The sequence below is a fragment of the Hyla sarda genome, chromosome 5, assembly GCF_029499605.1.
Source record: "Hyla sarda isolate aHylSar1 chromosome 5, aHylSar1.hap1, whole genome shotgun sequence".
NCBI lineage: Eukaryota > Metazoa > Chordata > Amphibia > Anura > Hylidae > Hyla > Hyla sarda.
In genome coordinates, this window is record NC_079193.1 from 248952675 (window position 1) to 248972610 (window position 19936).

General features: G+C 42.7%; 1 protein-coding gene across 9 annotated transcripts in view; it reads left to right on the plus strand.

Annotated features, from left to right (window-relative positions):
• The first annotated feature begins 356 nt into the window (after window positions 1-356).
• LOC130273931 (CD226 antigen-like) overlaps window positions 357-19936 on the plus strand; it is a 122642-nt gene continuing 103062 nt past the window's right edge. For 3 of the 9 annotated variants that reach the window (XM_056521471.1, XM_056521463.1, XM_056521472.1), the window contains exons 1-3: window positions 545-976; window positions 2749-2818; window positions 2911-3243. In XM_056521471.1, the coding sequence (XP_056377446.1) occupies window positions 2776-2818; window positions 2911-3243 (376 nt within the window). In that variant the 5' untranslated portion in view covers window positions 545-976; window positions 2749-2775. The other 6 variants (XM_056521467.1, XM_056521464.1, XM_056521466.1 and 3 more) reach the window with 6 other exon arrangements.

Below are 19936 nucleotides of genomic sequence, written 5' to 3' on the forward strand. Positions count from 1 at the left end.
AGGAAGTGGCCTAATTTTGGATAGGACCCTAACACACTCATTCCCATCACCTCTGCTGGGCAAATAGCCTCTGACGTGCAGGATCCACTATCAAGTTTAAAAAAAACTGAAAAAACGAAAAATAGTTAGCACAACTACCTAATACATGGGTGCAAGCTTCTGTGGCAAATGCAAAGTATACAAAAAGATTGCATAACCACACTTGGTAAAAATGTGGAGGCTCTTAGCACACTTTTTGATTAAAACATGTCCCCCCATCCACCACGCGGAGGTGGCCTCACTTCGAATGGGACCCTAACACGCTCATTCCACTCGCCTCTGCTGGGCATATGACTGGGTGACATGCAGGATCCACTATGAATTGCTGATGAAATCTTCTCTTTGTATACTTTGTATTTGCCAAAGCAGCGTCCAACTGTGTATTAGGTAGTTGTGCTGGCAGTTTTCTTTTCTTTTCTTTAGCATTGATATTGCAACTGGTATGTTTTTTTTAAGTCAAATAAAGAGGAAATATAAAAAATAAAAATACTGCTTAGGGGTTAGCTGTGGTCACTTGCATATAAAGAATATTTTCTGATTATTTATTTAGTTTCACTTTTCTTGCCATGAATGTTGCTCCTATGTCGGTCTGTACAGTTTGGGAGATATCTAGACTGACTAATCCCCCATATACCTTCTCAGTTATGCCCTGTTGCCCTTGGTTATGACCATCATTCATGCTCAGTTCAACTGCATATTGATTGTTCTCTTTATTGTGTATGCAGGCATGTGGGAAAGTGAGTGTGCCGTTGCATAGCAACCACAGGGTCAGAGTTCAAAGAGAAACCAGGAACTGATCAGATCCATGTGGGAGCAGAACAGTACAGGATGTTACCCACTTCCTAAAAAAAAAAGCCAGAACATTTGTCTTCCTTTACCTACATGTATGTGCTACACAGCTGATTGTACTTAGCTTTGTGGGAAAACCCCCATTGGCGTAAGTTCACATTAGCTGATTTTGTTTCAAACTTGCAGCGTGTTTCCTGCTGCGAGTTGGAAAGGGTGCTGTCTCCGGCTCTCCGCATGCGGTCAGCAGCAGATTTTCGGCAGCAGAAAATCCACCACTGACCCCATTGTTGTCAAGTCAGTTACAAGGAATACCATCAAAAAAATCTGAACCACCTTTAATAAATGTCAAATAGCACATGTAAAACATTTGACAGAGTGATTGTAATGGTTCTTTTTTGTGGGGAAAACATGATGGATTTCTGCTTTCTTACCCTACTACACTAAGTAAGTCTTTCTTCATGCAGAGGATCTGATATACCAGTGGTCTCCAACCTGCGGACCTCCAGATGTTGAAAAACTACAACTCCCAGCATGCCCGGACAGCCAACGGCTGTCCGGGCATGCTGGAAGTTGTAGTTTTGCTACATCTGGAGGTCCGCAGGTTGGAGACCACTGTGATATACCGTATGTGTGCATTCAACATCTTGTTGCCACTCAAGTTAGACTGAGGCTGCATTTCACACACGCATGATTTTGAACAGATTGGGGGAGATTTATCAAAACCTGTCCATAGGAAAAGTTGACCAGTTGCCCATAGCAACCAATCAGATCGCTTCTTTCATTTTTCACAGGCCTCTGCAAAATGAAAGAAGTGATCTGATTGGTTGCTATGGGCAACTGGGCAACTTTTCCTATGGACAGGTTTTGATAAATCTCCCCCATTGTTACCAAATCCCCAGGAGCAGAACTAATACAGATAAAAAGTGACAGGGACCAATTTGAGAGAGAAGTTCTGTACAGTTCTGCAGAAAATGCTGGCACTATATAAATAAAGAATCTGCAAACATATCAATTAAAGATATTTGCACCTTTTTTTTTAATTTTTTTGTCTGTTTTGGACCAATTCCTTGTTTGGGCTAAAATATTGACCAAAATGAGCACCAAGGGGGAGATTTATCAAAACCTGTGCAGTGGAAAAGTTGCTGAGTTTCCCCTAGCAACCAATCAGATCGCTTCTTTCATTTTTAACAAGGCCTCTGCAAAGTGAAAGAAGCGATCTGATTGGTTGCTATGGGCAACTAAGCAACTTTTCCACTGCACAGGTTTTGATAAATCTCCTGTAGAGATGAGCGAATTTACAGTAAATTCGATTCGTCATGAACTTCTCGGCTCAGCAGTTGATGACTTTTCCTGCATAAATTATTTCAGCTTTCAGGTGCTCCCGTGGGCTGGAAAAGGTGGATACAGTCCTAGGAGACTCTTTCCTAGGAATGTATCCACCTTTTCCAGCCCACCGGAGCACCTGAAAGCTGAACTAATTTACGCAGGATAAGTCATCAACTACCGAGCCGAGAAGTTCGTGACGAATCTAATTTACTGTTCGCTCATCTCTAATCTCCTGCTAAATATTTACCAAAATTGGTGCAAACACAGACTTATTCTGCTGCGGTTTTCATTACTGTAGTTTATATTGTCAACAAGGGCAGCGGTGAATGTGGCCATAATCCGGTTTTAACGCTGCACCTTGAACATCATCAATAAGTGGCGTAAAATAGCAAAAGTATGTTAAAAAAGAAAAAGTATCCAAAATCGGCACGGTTTGGGTTTGTTTTTGTTTTAGATACATTTCTGAGACCACTTAGCAGCTTCATCCTGCCCCAAGCCTCTCTGCGTCTTCATCTCAGTTTATTCTGGGAGCCATCAGGAAATGATGTTGCGGTGCACAAGTCATATGCTGTCATTACTTTCCTCTTTCTTTAGAAGTGTAAAGATCCCCAACTTAAGAAGATGAAAACGATAGTCGGTCTGCTCTTCCTGTACACAGTTCAAAGTAAGGTCTTGTTTATTCATGATTTCATTACAATGTTATATGAACTATACAGTGTAGATTTGTGTCTAACTTTTGCGTTCTTGTTTTTCTAGCTATTCATCTTGAAGAAATAGTGGATACCACTTTAGTACTCAGAAGTACAATAACTTTGGACTGCAGCTATTCAGGCAATGCAACCGCTATACAGTTTCACTGGTCGAAGGTCAATGGAACGTTTGAAGAAACAATATGTACTAGGCATCAAAGTTATGGAAAATACATTTCAGAAAAGTACATGAGTAGACTGTCATTTGTAGTTGAAAATTCCGCATCAGATGTATCTATAATATTGAAAGAGACCTCAGAAGCAGATATTGGGATCTACATCTGTTATGTTGCCCTTTTTCCAACCGGAACAGTGAAAAAAGTAATAGCAGTGCAAGCAGGTAAGATTGTGTTTTTTAGTACCATATTTTGCCATGATACCTGCCTACAGTAATAGAGGACCCTGTGAGCACCTACACAATAGTAAATAACCAACATTACTTTTTCATGTCATGAATGTAAATGTTATTAACCTCTTAAGGATGTAGTCTCAAATGTACTTATATCCCATATCCAAGGGATCAAGGAATGGGTGTCTGGTCATGGGCCGCTGCGACTCCCCACGATCTTTTGCGCGATGCCTCAGCTGTCTTTGTGCACGCAGAGTGGGGGTCAACTCCCCCTCCATACGCCTTCAAAAAAGTGAGACTACCCCTTAAGGACTCTTTTTTTTTAAGCATTAATAACTGAGATGCTTTTACTTATCATACTGATTTTGAGAGTTTTTTTTTGTGACATATTCTACTTTGTTACTAGTAAATTTTCATCAATACTTGTATCATTTCTATGTGAAAAATTCCAAGAAAATGTAGCTTTTTGAAACTGCTTGTAAGGGAAATGGACAAGCCAAATAAATTATATATTAACCCCTGAAGGACCAGGCCATTTTACACCTTAGGACCAGAGCGTTTTTTGCACATCTGACCACTGTCACTTTAAGCATTAATAACTCTAAGATGCTTTTACCGAATATTCTGATTCTGAGATTGTATTTTCTTGACATATTCTACTTTATTTTGGTGGTAAATTTTCGGCGTTAGTTGCATCCCGGGACCAGAGACGCGGTGGGCGGAGCACCGAAGCTGACGTGCCGCTGGTAAATTACCATGCTAGCCAGCGCGCGTCCTCCTCCTCAATGCTCCGCTCCTATGGGCGCACGCACGGGATATCAGTGATGTCCCTGCGTGCGCTACCTCCCTGCGCTCCCTGCGTGTTTTTAAAGTTAATGCGGGACAGTGAGTGCATCCTTGTGTCCCGAAAAGATCTTTTGGGACACAAGGGATGTCATTAAAAATAATCTGGGGGAGAGGGGGCAATTTCCCCGTTAACCCCCTCCCCCCCCCCCATGGATCCGCCATTGGTCCTCATGTGTCAGATTGCTGCTCATCCAATGTTTAGTAAAGTTTCCATTCATGACATGGTAAGCCAAGTTTTGTAGGTTATATAGCCTGCCATGAATAACCACAGCATAATAGCAACATCAATGTTTTTCTGCTGTATATGTTTCCTTTTTGTATGGAACTTTTTGGGAAGGAAATAGATAGCATATCAATTTGTGACTAGATGTATCTACAGCACATGCACAAGACACCAATGGTTTAAGACAATTTCCTGTGTATTATAATTTACCTGTAAAGACCGCCGTGAGCATGTCTTACAGTATTAGGGTATGTTCACACAGGCGTAAAATGTCCACACCAATAACAGTACCGCTCGGAAATGCACCGTCACATAGACAGCAATGAATTTATTTGCTGCCAAAACATGTTCAATGTTTTTGCTGACGCCTGAATCAGGATTTCTGCATCAGAAACATCTGGCAAGGAAATTTTGCTGTGGGCACAGTGCAGCAGAATCCCACTGAAATCAATGGGACTCTGCTGCTAGGAAATTCTGCGGGGAAATCCTGCCGTGTGAACATACCCTTAGTCTCAGTAAGTTGTCACTGGTGATAAGATGTGGCACAGGTGAGAATAAATAGTGCAGTGCTGCAACAGTTGATTAACATTTTTGTTTTCCAATAAACTTGCACACCCTACCCTTGTGGTGCCCTAGGCAGATGCCTACCTCTACCACCTCTATTCACCTTTGAATAGGCCTATCAAAAAAAATATGCAGGACCTCTAATTCTCTGATTTCCATCAATTACCAGTTTCTGTCTTATTCCACATGGATAAGGCTGAAAACAAAGCCTTGGCATGTTCCAGCAAATCCTTATTTACACACGTAGTCCTCCCTAATAGCATTGTTAGACGACAGACGCTGCAGGAAAAATGTTATATAGGGCCATGTGCACAGTTTTAGGCAAAAACTTCTGATAGTTTGTTTTTGTGCCTTTTTTTATGTTTTTAAGTAGTTACTTGCATTTTTAAAATGTTCTTCTGACTTCAATGTCCGTTTTTTTTCCCCAAAGCAAATGCTATTATACAATTTGCAAACCAGCCATTTATTAGATGAAAAGGTTCCAGAAAAGTACAGCTGTAAAATGTTCTATGTGAATTACCAGCAGATTTCTCTTTTCCATTAAGTTCAATTATTTTTTTTTTCATTCTACTACTATTTTAGTTAGATTTTAATGTACAAAATGTAAAGAGTCCTGGGCTGTACCAGAATAGGAGAGTGCCATGTTCTTTTATACTGCACATCATAAGGAGTAGGATGCTACTTGTACACCACAAGACCCAGGAGCGCTGTATTGTTTTTCTACTATCTGAGCTTTTTCATACATGGGACTGAACTGGGTCATATAATGACTAGGAACAGGATAAAAGCATCTGCATTGTTTACATGGCATAGTGGCTGGAGGCAAACCTAAAGCATTACAGATAACATTTTATTCCTCCATTTGGAAGATGTCTAATGGAGTTGCTAATAATAAATGGTCAGTTCAAACACACACTGACACAAAAGGTTAAAAGGTTAAGAGAAAAACATGTTTGAAAGAAGAAAAAGTCAAGCTGTGCTGCAGCAGATAAAAGTCACTTAAAGGGTTACTCCACTGAAAATTTTTTTTTTAAATCAACTGGTGCCAGAAAGTTAAACAGATTTGTAAATTACTTCTATTAAAAAATCTTAACCCTTCTAGTACTTATCAGCTGCTCTATGTTCCAGAGGAAGTTCTTTTCTTTTTGAATTTCCTTACTGTCTGACCACAGTGCTCTCTGCTGACACCTCTGTCCATTTTAGGAAGTGTCCAGAGTAGGAGCAAATCTCCATAGCAAACCTCTCCTGCTCTGGACAGTTCCAAAAATGGACAGAGGTATAAGCAGAGAGCACTGTGGTCAGACAGAAATGAAGTTGAAAAAGAAAAGAACTTCCTGTGGAGCATATAGTAGCTGATAAGTACTGGAAGGATTAAGATTTTTAAATAGAAGTAATTTACAAATCTGTTTAACTTTCTGGCACCAGTTGATTAAAAAAAAAAAATGTTAACCAGGGGAGTACCCCTTTAACTATGATGCTTGTGGCAATAACAGCAGCTGGAGTGCGCTTACTTGCATATATAGAATGAGCCCACATTGTAAGACATTTAAAGCCCTGTTTTCATTTAAAACTATATGGGTTTTTTAAAATAGTAAAATATTTAGCATGCAGTAAACACACCAGGTGAAATGGGTGTCTGGGGGAACCCTATTGTCCCAATAGATGGCACTCCCTCAACAGACCCAGCTGATGGTATGGACTCCAACAGAGCAGTTTTTTTTTTTTTTTTCTTTTTTATGTTTTTAAACTGCCACTGCTTAATCCACAAATTGCATTAAAAGGTATAGGAAAAAAAATTGAGAGAGAACTTTGCTTCATTCACTCCAATGGAACTGAGCTTCAATACCACACACAACAGAGGACAGAGGAGGTGGTACAGTTTTTTTTGAAGAAATCACTTATGTTTTTCTAATCCCAGACAACCCCCTTCAACCTTATGGATCGACTTCTGGCTTTGGCTTGAAAACTGCCATGACAGTATTCTAAAGAAAAACCTGCCAAGGATAACTCCATGCAAAAGTATATGGAAAGTCCAGCTCACCCACTTGCTCCTGTGCTCAGATCCACACCCAGGCTCCGTGTGTCCAATGGCAAAAGAAAACGAAGTGAAGCAGCACTTGGAAAACAGCAGACTTTATTTTTCAAATCCTCTTAAAATAGTACAAGACTGTGGCACTTCCATGTTCTGAGGTTTCTTGATGCGTTTCGAGCGCATGCGCTCGAAATGCGTCAAGAAACCTCAGAACATGTGAAGTGCCACAGTTTTGGAAAACAGCAGACTTTATTTTTCAATTCCTCTTAAAATAGTACAAGACTGTAGCACTTCACATGTTCTGAGGTTTCTTGATGCGTTTTGAGTGCATGCGCTCGAAACGCGTCAAGAAACCTCAGAACATGTGAAGTGCCACAGTCTTGTACTATTTTAAGAGGATTTGAAAAATAAAGTCTGCTGTTTTCCAAGTGCTGCTTCACTTCGTTTTCTTTTGCCAAGGATAACTCCAGCCTGAATGCCTCAGATAGGGTGTGCCCCTTAAATTTTTGAGCAGTGGTATAGCATTTCCTACTATAAACATAGGATGAGGAGTTACTATAGGGTTACCTGAAAGGGGGACTTTGTATGGAAACTGCAGTTTTTTTTCTAATTTCACCCCACAAATATTTTTTGTTTTGCAGTACACTGTATGGTAAAATAAAAGGGGTCGCCACAAAGTACAATTGGTCATGCAAGTAATAAGCCCTTATATGGCTTTGTAGATAGAAAAATATTATGGGTCTTATAACACAAAAACTAATATTAAAGGAGTACTATTGTGCAGGACAACGTATTCTCCTATCTAGATCCCATCTCCTGCATGGAACCCCAGCTCTCCCCAGGGAATGGGGCATGTCAACCCCCGCACGAAGCGGCATCTGACATGTCCCCTCCATGTATCTCTATGGGAGAGCTGGAGATACAGGGTTTGGGTATCTCTGGCTCTCCCATGGAGATACATGGAGGGGGCATTTCAGCCGGCGCTTCGTGCGGGGGTCGACATTCTCCGCTCCTAGTCGTACCCCCTGCGATCAGACACTTATCCCCTATCGTTTAAATAATACACCTTTAACTGAGTTTTTTAAAGAGAAAATAATACAAAACAATAATTTTGTGTTTACTTTTTATACACATTACCCTTCATACAACAAATAAATAACTATAAAAGGTATTAAAATGAAATCTAACTGTTCCTTTTATTTATCCAAACCACTAACTCTCCTTCCTCACCACTTGCAGTAAATAACAACCAAACCTGTCATTCCTTCAACCTTCTTCCTTATAAAGAATTCTATACTCCTATGTAGCCCATCAGTGGTGTAGCTATAGAGGTCGCCATGGCGACTGGGCCCCCACGCTATATTTACAAAAAAAAAAAAAAACTTCTGCTCCCCGGGAGACCCCCTTCTCTGTTGGTGCTGAAGGGGGGCCTCATTTAGTCCGGTACCCCGGCCCCAAGTAAAGTCGGCTGGGGGAAGGGACACTGCCGCTTTAAGAGCAGCAGACGTCGGAAGCACGCACCTGACGTCACGGTCCCTGCCCCAGCTGCGCAGGAGGACGAGGACATCCCGCCACCGCCTAGAAATGCTGCATCCTCCCTGCAAGGTGAGGAGGTGGACGAGGCTGGAAAACAATGACTGAGGGTCAGAGGTGAGAGTGGCGGGGGTGGGTTTGCTGGCTAGAAGAGCATGGAGCAGTGTTTCCCAACCAGGGTGCCTTCAGCTGTGGCCAAACTACAACTCCCAGCGTGCCTGGATAGCCAAAGGCTGTCTGGGCATGCTGGGAGTTGTAGTTTGGCCACAGCTGGAGGCACCCTGTTTGGGAAACACTGGCGTGGAGTATGACAGGGGGGGGGGGGGGGGTTGGAAAAAGGAACAAGGAGCAGTACTGGGAGGGAAGCACGAATAAGCCCCCCTCTGACCTCCTTTTCCAATACACTGGGGTTAGAAAAGGAGCATGGAGAAGGGGAGGGTGTTGGAAAAAGTAGCATGGAGGAGGACAGGGGTTAGAAAAGGAGCATGAAGGAGGACGGGGTGGCGGGGGGGGGGGGGGAGTTTAGAAAAAGGGGCATGCAGTGCCGTTCATTTACAGCATGGCTATAAAGTTAGCGCAGTGACATCCTCTGACCTCAGAAGCCAGTGTTTTCCAACCATGGTGCCTCCAGCTGTTGTAAAACTACAACTCTCAGTGTGCCTGGACAGCCAAAAGCTGTCTGGGCATGCTTGGAGTTGTGGTTTTGCAACAGCTGGAGGTGCCATGGTTAGAAAACACTGGCTCACAGTAAATATCTTAAAGGAGTACTCCAGGATGCAAAAATTTTCATTCAGACTGCCGGCAGTAAAATAATAAATATATACACGCACCAGGGTAGCGGCCTTCGCCGCGATCCTTTTCCTGGTTACAACAGCAATCTGCCACTAACAAGCACCAACACAGGGACCTGCGAGTCACCGTGGGCACATGCAGTGTACTCTGAGACATTGTGTAACGGCAGATTGCTGCTGCAAGCAGGACATGGGGGAAAACAGCTGGAGGCACACTATAGGGTCAAGTCATTGATGGATCAGCAGAGTAACATACACTATTGATCTGTTACATGTGACCCAACCCTAAGGGTGCATTCATGTGTGCATTTGTTTGGTGCAGATTTGCTTCAGCAGATTTTGCTGATGTGTGTGCATGTATGATGTGTGTATGTATGATGTATGAATGTATGAATGATGTGTATGCATGTACTGTATGTATGATGTATGAATGTATGAATGATGTGTGTGTATGTACTGTATGTATGATGTATGAATGAAATCCTGTTCAGAGGAAAAGTTGCCGAGTTGCCCATAGCAACCAATCAGATCCCTTCTTTCATTTTGCAGAGACCTTGTTAAAAATTAAAGAAGCGATCTGATTGGTTGCTATGGGCAACTCAGCAACTTTTCCTCTGGACAGGTTTTGATAAATCTCCCCCGATGTGTGTGTATGTACTGTATGTATGATGTATGTATGAATGATGTGTGTGTATGAATGATAGATGTGTGTAAGCAAGATGTATATATGATGTGTGGAGATGTATTCTGTGGGGGGGGGGGTCTGGAGGCGGCGGGTGTATGTATATGTGTGTGGATGATGTGTGTGTATGTATGAATGATGTGTGTGTATGAAGGACAGATGTGTGTAAACAAGATGTATGTATGATGTGTGGAGATGTATTCTGTGGGGGGGATCTGGAGGCGGCGAGTGTATGTATGATATGTGTGTATGTACTGTATGTATGATATATGAATGATGTGTGTGTATGAATGATAGATGTGTGTTAACAAGATGTATGTATGATGTGTGGAGATGTATTCTGTGGGGGGGGGGGATCTGGAGGCGGCGGGTGTATGTTTGATATGTGTGTGTATGATGTGTGTGTATGTACTGTATGAATGATGTGTGTGTATGTACTGTATGTGGCAGTATTATATTCAGGGGTACAGTAGGAGGCAGTATTATATTCAGGGGTACAGTAGGTGGAAATATTATATTCAGGGGTACAGTAGGTGGCAATATTATATTCAGGGGTTACAGTGTGTGGCAGTATTATATTCAGGGGGTACAGTAAGTGACAGTATTATATTCAGGGGATACAGTGTGTGGCAGTATTATATTCAGAGGGTACAGAAGGTGGCAGTATTATATTTAGGGGTACAGTGTGTGGCAGTATTATATTCAGGGGGGTACAGTATGTGGCAGTATTATATTTAGGGGTACAGTGTGTGGCAGTATTATATTCAGGGGGGTACAGTATGTGGCAGTATTATATTCAGGGTACAGTGTGTGGCAGTATTATATTCAGAGGGTACAGTGTGTGGAAGTATTTTATTTAGGGGTACAGTGTGTGGCAGTATTATATGCAGGAGGTACAGTAGGGGATACAGTGTGTGGCAGGATTTTATTCAGGGGGTACAGTATTTAGCAGAATAATAATGATTACTGTCTTCATACAGAGGATGAGGATCTACTGACAAAGTGAGAACCAATGATGTTCGGGTGTCAGACTCTGCAGAGAAGATGGAGCTGGAAGACGTCCTGACGTCTGGACCAGATGAAGAAGAAAAGAAAAGACAACAGAGAAGATGTCACTCAGGTCACTGATATCATTGTGTTTTCTCCTGACTGTCCCATCAGAGCTGTAATCACTTGTAAGTTCTGCAGTGATGATGGGTGATGCTTTACCCTAAGCTGTGGCTCTACAGCTGTTGCAAAACTACAACTCCTATAATGCCTGAGGTACTCCAGACATGATGGGAGTTATAGCTTTATAACAGCTGGAGAGCAACTGGAACCAAGGTGATTGGTGGGGGTCCCAGTAGTTGGACTCCCTCCATAAATATGGGCTGCTTATTGTTCAATGTCTGTTTTGTCTGTCTGGCCCTGCCTGTTAGTCACTTCTATAGTTGTGTATACTCCTGACTGTGTCCCCTCAGTGCTGTAGTCACTGATTTCTTTGTGCGGCTGAGTAAGGGGTCGTCCGGGATTGGGGAAGCGGGTCGTCAGGTGGTAGGGGGGCCCAAGGCAATTTTTCGCACCGGGGCCCTGTGGTTTCTAGCTACGCCCCTGGCGCGCGCAATTAGTGATGTCATCGCATCAGCAGAGCAGGACGCTGGGACGCTGACTTCCTGCACGGCGCATGTGATGACGTCAACTGACGCGCGCATCCCTGCAAAGAAGGGTTGTTATAGGCTGCAGCAGGGAGATGTAAGTGCTGTAGCTGTGAAACTTAACTTAACTTGCCTAATAAGGGAGGAGCTGCTTATCACCAGGGGCTAACCTATCTTCTTAGGGGGTGTAATTGTTTAAATAAGAGCCCTACCTGCCGGGGGAAATATTTATCTGGGGGCCTGTACACCTATTGTGAACCCCTATCTATCATCAGGTAGGGCTGCCCAGTAGGTAGACAGGCCCCCAGATAGATATTACCCCCATCAGTGATGGGATCATATCTATCTGGGGCCTCTATACCTACTTGGGAACACTATCTGATGGGGATCATATCTATCTGGGGCCTGTATACCTACTGGGGAGCCCTACCTGATGGGGGTCATATCTATATGGAGGCCTGTGTACCTACTGGGGAGCCTTACCAGATGGGGATCATATCTATATGGAGGCCTGTGTACCTACTGGGGAGCCCTACCTGATGGGGGGTCATATCTATCTGGGGGCATGATGGGGGCATTATATGTGAGGGGCACATGATGGGGGCATTATATGTGATGGGCGCATGCGGCCCAGCCTCACCCAGCCTCTACCTTCAGTGGCCCCCAGATAGTTTGAGTTTGAGACCCCTGCAGTAAATATATATACTGGGTACCCCACAAAAAGTTTATTAGAACTGCTGAGCAGCTCTACTCAACTATTTCCTTGCCGAGCTGGTGCATAATGCTCAAAAAAAAGCAGCGATATACACATCACTGTTATACTGTATATACTTGCGGGGCATTAGATATATATGATGTATATGTATATCTACTGCTCAACATCAGCTGTGCTCGTAGCCGTACAGCAGCAGGCACAGCTCAGTCCCGATCTCTGCAGGGACAGTATACAGCACTGCACTATGCAGCACTGTATATTGTGTGGTGGCAGAGGTAGTAGTGATGCTATGTATCACTACGTCCCTCTGAGGATGATGAAACTATGGTGGTTTTGTTAAAAAAAAAAACAATCTCAGGATGCTGTGATTTGGGTCAGAGCAACAAAAAAAAAAAATCTTAAAATGCTAAGTGGTTTTGGCATTATGCGATTCCCTATGGACTCCCTGCTAACATCTTGCCACAGTGATTATCCTGCAGAAAAATGCTGTGGGGCAGTTTGGGTGTGTTTTACCCCACAAAAACCAAGTGGATCACTAGTAATTTGAGAAATGTTGACATCAGCGGTCTAATCCATTTTGGATTTACCGTATATTTTCAGATAAGTTCTATAATAAAATCTCCCCCTGTAGAGGTATTGGGTTTAATACTAAGCCGTCATTATGTTACTATATTACTTTTAAAGGGGTACTCCGCTGCTCAGCGTTTGGAACAAACTGTATCGAACCGGCGCCGGGAGCTCATGACGTCATAAACCCACCCCCTCATGATGTCACATTCTGCCCCCTCAATGTAAGTCTATGGGAGGGGGCGTGATGTTGTCACGCCCCCTCCCATAAACTTGCATTGAGGGAGCAGGGCATGACGCCATGAGGGGACGGTCTATGACGTCACAAGCTCCCAGCGCCAACTCCAGCGTTCGGTACAGTTTGTTCTAAATGCTGAGCAGCGGAGTACCCCTTTAAATTCAAGAAGGATAGAAGGGACAGATGGACCATGGTTGGGTAATACTGCGGGACACTATGAAGGCCTAAGGAGCTGCAGGAACACACAGGTTAATCACATAGGATTATACCAAATATAATACATGAAAAGTAAAAAAAAAATATATATATAATAAACTACAATGACACAAGGATATGTTTTATGGGGAATTTATTTTTTTTATTTTTTTATTTTATATATTTTTTTTTTATTTTTTTTTATTGCAGACAAGGTAAGGAAATGTATAGGGATGAGGGGGAGGTAGGAGCGGGGATTGAGGAGGGGGTGTGAATTGGGGAAGGGTAAGAACAGGGATGGTGGGGTGGGCAATGGAATACATTTTTTTTCTTCCAGTCTAGAATCCCAGAATTTTTTTTATCTTTTCCACTTTGGTCTCCGGCCATTCCAGCTCCATAGTTCTCTGATTATACAGAACGTGGACCTTCTGCTCTGGTTTTGAATCTGTGGCTGTAAAATGACAATAGTAATAAACCGATTAAATACATCTCAGCTGATAGATATTGTGCATTCTCCATCCCCATCCATCTCCCCATCATGTCCTCCAGCTGTACAACTCTACTGCTATGGTGTTTGCTTCTCTCCCCCCAGACTGGGTGTGTGGTTACTATGTACTATGAGAATTGTCTTATTCTTACCCGGCAGGAAAACCTCTACTTCCTCCAAGTCTCCTCCTTGCTCCTTTTTCCTATTTTCCCTTTTCATTCTAAAATGGTGAAATAGTAAAAGATTAGTGTAATAATAGGGTATAGAAGATGATGCAGAAGTGTAAGGAGGGGAGAAGATGGAGATCTCTGTTCTGTAAGGAGGGGAGAAGGTGGAGATCTCTGTTCTGTAAGGAGGGGAGAAGGTGGAGATCTCTGTTCTGTAAGGAGGGGAGAAGGTGGAGATCTCTGTTCTGTAAGGAGGGGAGAAGGTGGAGATCCCTGTTCTGTAAGTAGGGGAGAAGGTGGAGATCCCTGTTCTGTAAGGAGGGGAGAAGGTGGAGATCTCTGTTCTGTAGACCCTCTGCTGCTTCTACTACAGATGGGGAGGAAAGTGTTTGTAGGACAATATTGTGTCGTGTGTAGAACATTCACTTACTTTATATAATGGTACACGCCATATCCAATTCCCCCGGTGATAACCAACATCACAAGAACAACAGTAATGATAATTTTCACATTCACTGAAACTGCAGAAGAAAAAGAATCTGTATAAATGATCAGATTTTTAAGGGGAAATGGAGCATCTAGAAAACGATCATGGAAATAATAATGGTCTGTACCATTAGATATACATTACAGGGGGGGGGGGGGGGAGGGGGAACCAAAAGGACCAGGAATAAACCCGTCTTTCTGTGACATTGGTTCTGGATTGGTTCTAGGATTTCCCGCCGGGTCAGAGAAGGAAGAAGGAGGACATAGTGCGGAAGCCTGAGCGGAAAATACAGCGACCGCCATCTTCCCCGAACAGAAGAAGAGAAATAGAAGTATAAATTCTAAGACTTACGGACGCCCATCCTTCCTCTTCGCCTTTACTCTCTATCAAAGGGATTTTTCCCCTGATCGGCCTTTACAGGACATACACAGCATTGTGACATCACTTCTGTGTACAAACATGACATCATCACTCTTGTGTATTCAGATCCCCAGTATTATACATTGGAGAGATTAATGGAGCAAAATGCCCCAAACATGTTGCTTTTTAGTTTTTTTTTTTTTTATATAGAATTGAAAGGGAATTAGAATAAAATACAGAGTGATCCCATTATACGGGTTCATGTCAAATCATAACGAATGTCACCTCATCTCTGGGAAACAAGTTCTTCTGATCCCTCCATGTTTAGGACATATTAGAGTGTACAGATACACCCTGGTACTTAAGGACCAAGTATGCAGAATATGAAAAAAAGGAAGCAGATATTCGAGGCGCAACAATGTGCCGTTACCCTTAGCAACCAACTTGTTTGTAAGAGATAACGGTCTTGCTCACCTTTTGGTGTTGTACTTTGAGAACAGTTTAAGTGACTTTAAAGCAAGACACTCACTGCTAATGATGGGCAGCTGTAGAATCATTCAATCCCTTAAAGGGGTATTCCACCCCTTAACATCTTATCTTCTATCTTGGACCGCCACGATCTCCGGGCCGCCACAGTGAACTTACTGAACAAGGAAGCTTGGGGCCTCTGTGTTCATGACTAGTGATGAGCGGCATAGGCCACATTCGAATTAGCGATATTTCGCTAATATATGGATGAATATTCGTCATATATTTGCGAAATTCGCATATTCGTTATATTCACTTTTTAATGCGCATGTGCGAAAATTTATGCGCACATGCAAAAATATATGCACATATTTGCGAATATATTGATCCCTCCCTTCTTTAATGGTATAGCGAACTAATGGGCTAGTGCAGTGGTCTCCAACCTGTGGACCTCCAGATGTTGAAAAACTACAACTCCCAGGATGCCCGGACAGCCGTTGGCTGTCCGTGCATGCTGGAGTTGTAGTTTTGCAACATCTGGAGGTCCGCAGGTTGAAGACCACTGCACTAGTGCATTAACTCTGTGATTTTTTTGCCCATTGAAACCAGGGGCGGATCCAGAGTCGAGTCTCGGGAGGGGCACTATTAGAGTATTTTGTGTTGGCGGACAGAAAATAAGATTACGGAACTTACAATATTATTAAATGTATCATACAGTCCTAACCTTGTTTAAGACTCTTAGACCGTGCTCATATGTCAGAATAATAATCAAATATACCAATTGCCACAGAATGGGAAAGTGCTAAAGAGGTTTTTACCATTTTAAAACTACAGCTCCCAGTATGACCTAAGCAGTGGTAAGGGGATGCTGGGAGTTGTTGTTTCACCCATCATTACTGCAGAACGTACAAGTGACTCCAGCTCTGATAGGACACAGTAAGGAGAATACACAATGATATCAGTGATTACAGGTGACGTCTTCTCTATAGTCTTTCCTTATCTAATTCAGATGCTACATACCACCAGGACTTGTTCCAGCTAAATGTTCTCCCTGCAGAACTTGACGCCCAGATGGCTCCTCACTATGTCAGCCGATTCTGATCCTCTATATGAAAACAATAATTATTATAATACTGCTAAACACTGTATTGTTCTAATACAATACCGCCACACACCCTCTGAATATAATTCTGACACACGGTACCTCCTGAATTTACAACACACTGTACCCTCTGAATATAATACCGCCACACACCATACCCTCTGAATATAATACTACCACACACTGCACCCTCTGAATATAATACTACCACACACTGCACCCTCTGAATATAATACTACCACACACTGTGCCCTCTAAATATAATGCTACCACACACTGTGCCCTCTAAATATAATGCTACCACACACTGTGCCCTCTAAATATAATGCTATAACACACTGCGCTCTCTGAATATACTACAACACACTGCGCTCTCTGAATATACTACCATACACTGCACTCTCTGAATATAATACTATCACACACTGCACTCTCTGAAAATAATACTACCACACACCGTACCCTCTGTATATAATACTATCACACACTGCACTCTCTGAATATAATACTACCACACACCGTACCCTCTGTATATAATACTATCACACACTGCACTCTCTGAATATAATACTGCCACACACTGTACCCTCTGTATATAATACTACCACACACTGCACTCTCTGAATATAATACTACCACACACTGCACCCTCTGAATATAATACTACCACACACCGTACCCTCTGTATATAATACTATCACACACTGCACTCTCTGAATATAATACTACCACACACTGCACTCTCTGAATATAATGCTACCACATACTGCACTCTCTGAATATAATACTACCACACACCGTACCCTCTGTATATAATACTATCACACACTGCACTCTCTGAATATAATACTACCACACACCGTACCCTCTGTATATAATACTATCACACACTGCACTCTCTGAATATAATACTACCACACACCGTACCCTCTGTATATAATACTATCACACACTGCACTCTCTGAATATAATACTGCCACACACTGTACCCTCTGTATATAATACTACCACACACTGCACTCTCTGAATATAATACTACCACACACTGCACCCTCTGAATATAATACTACCACACACCGTACCCTCTGTATATAATACTATCACACACTGCACTCTCTGAATATAATACTACCACACACTGCACTCTCTGAATATAATGCTACCACATACTGCACTCTCTGAATATAATACTACCACACACCGTACCCTCTGTATATAATACTATCACACACTGCACTCTCTGAATATAATACTGCCACACACTGTACCCTCTGTATATAATACTACCACACACTGGACTCTCTGAATATAATACTATCACACACTGCCCTCTCTGAATATAATACTACCACACACTGCACTCTCTGAATATAATACTACAACACACCGTACCCTCTGTATATAATACTATCACACACTGCACTCTCTGAATAGAATACTACCACACACTGTACCCTCTAAATTTAATACTACCACACACACTGCACTCTCTGAATATAACTTGCTGTGCAGTGCACCCTCTGAATAAAATACCCAAATGTTTTGTGGCCCATAAAAAACGTACCACCCCAGAAATTCCTCATAATTTACAATATACTTCTGAAATACAAAACACTCTGTGCCTTCACATATAGTAATAATGCCCCATCGTGTGCCCCTACATATAATGATTATGACCCGTCCTATTCCCCCCACATAATAATAATGCCCTGTGCCCCTAACATATATTGCCCCCTGTGGTGTGCCCTTCACATATAATGCCCCCGTTCTTTGCCCTTCACATATAATGCCCCCATCATGCGCCCCTCACATATAATGCCCCCTGTGCTGTGCCCCTCACATATAATGCCCCCTGTGCTGTGCCCCTCACATATAATGCCCCCATCCTGTCCCCTCAGGGGGCATTATATGTTAAGAGCACTGACCCCTGTCATGTGTCTCTCACATATAATGCCCCCTGTGCTGTGCCCCTTACACATATTGTGCCCCTTACATATAATGCCCCCCTGTGGGGCTGGACTGGGGGCATTATATGTGTGGGGCACAGCACAGGTGGCATGATATGTGAGGGGCACAGCACAGAAGGCATTATTTCATATAATGCCCCCTATGCTGTGCTCCACACATATAATGCCACCTGTGCTGTGCCCCACACATATAATGCCCCGTGCTTTGCCCCACACATATAATGCCCCCTGTGCTGTGCTCCACACATAATGTCACCTGTGTTGTGCCCCACACATATAATGTCCCCTGTGCTGTGCTCCACACATATGCCACCTATGCTGTGCCCCACACATATAATGCCCCGTGCTTTGCCCCACTCATATAATGTCCCCTGTGCTGTGCCCCTCACATATAATGCCCCCTGTGCTGTGCCCATCATATATAATGCCCCCATCATGCACCCCTCATATATAATGCCCCCATCATGCGCCCCTCATATATAATTCCCCCATCATGCGCCCCTCATATATAATGCCCCCATCATGCGCCCTTCACATATAATGCCCCCGTCATGCGCCCCTCACATATAATGCCCCCTGTGCTGTGCCCCTCACAAATAATGCTCCTGTCATGTGCCCCAAACATAAAATGCCCCCTGTGCTGTGCCCCTCACAAATAATGCTCCTGTCAAAAAAGCGAATATTCATTCGTAATTGCGAATATATAGTGCCATATTCGCAATATTTGCGAATTCGCGAATATGTGATATTCACTATTAAAATTCGAATTGCGAATATTCACGAGCAACACTATTCATGATGTCATGCAGCGCCCCTTCCATTCAAGTCTATGGGAGGGGGCGTGACAGTGCTAGTACACGGCTGTCGCGCCCTCTATGATTGACATGAATGGAGGGGGCATGACAGCTGTGGTCACCTGCATCAGATTACAGGGTGCCGCGCAAAATTTCCGCTATGCAGTAAAAATGATGTTATTTGTATTCTGTGGGTCGGTACAATTATGGCGAGGCCCAATCTATATCGTTTTTTTTTTATCTTCTTTTAACTTTTCACAAAATCCTTTTTTATCCCTTTTTTGTGTTGCCATGTTCTGACAGCCATAACTTTTATATTTTCCGTCCAACGCCATTGTGTGAGGGATTATTTTGTGCGATACGAGCTGTACTATTTATTGGTACTATTTTTGCGATACATGTTACCCTGCGAACTGCTTTTTGTGTTTGTTGTTTTTTTTATTTTTTATTTTATTTATATTTTTTATTTATTGGGGTGATAATACAGGGCTTTTTTGGGAAAGGGACATTTTTTTTTTTTTTTTTACACCTATTATTTATTGATAAACCTTTTATTTTATACATAATGTTATAATATACTGTACATCTGTACTGCAGCACAGGATAACAGTCACTACAAGCCTATAGCTGGACCTCAGAGGCTTCCGTACTAGTGTGTCACCTCAGCAGTAGGAAGATTACAAGAGGAGGAGGTTTGGTACAGTGTGTCACCCTAGTAGTAATGAGATTACATGAGGAGGAGGTTTGTTACAGTGTGTCACCCAGTAGTAAGGAGATTACATGAGGAGGAGGTTTGTTACAGTGTGTCACCCCAGTAGTAAGGAGATTACAT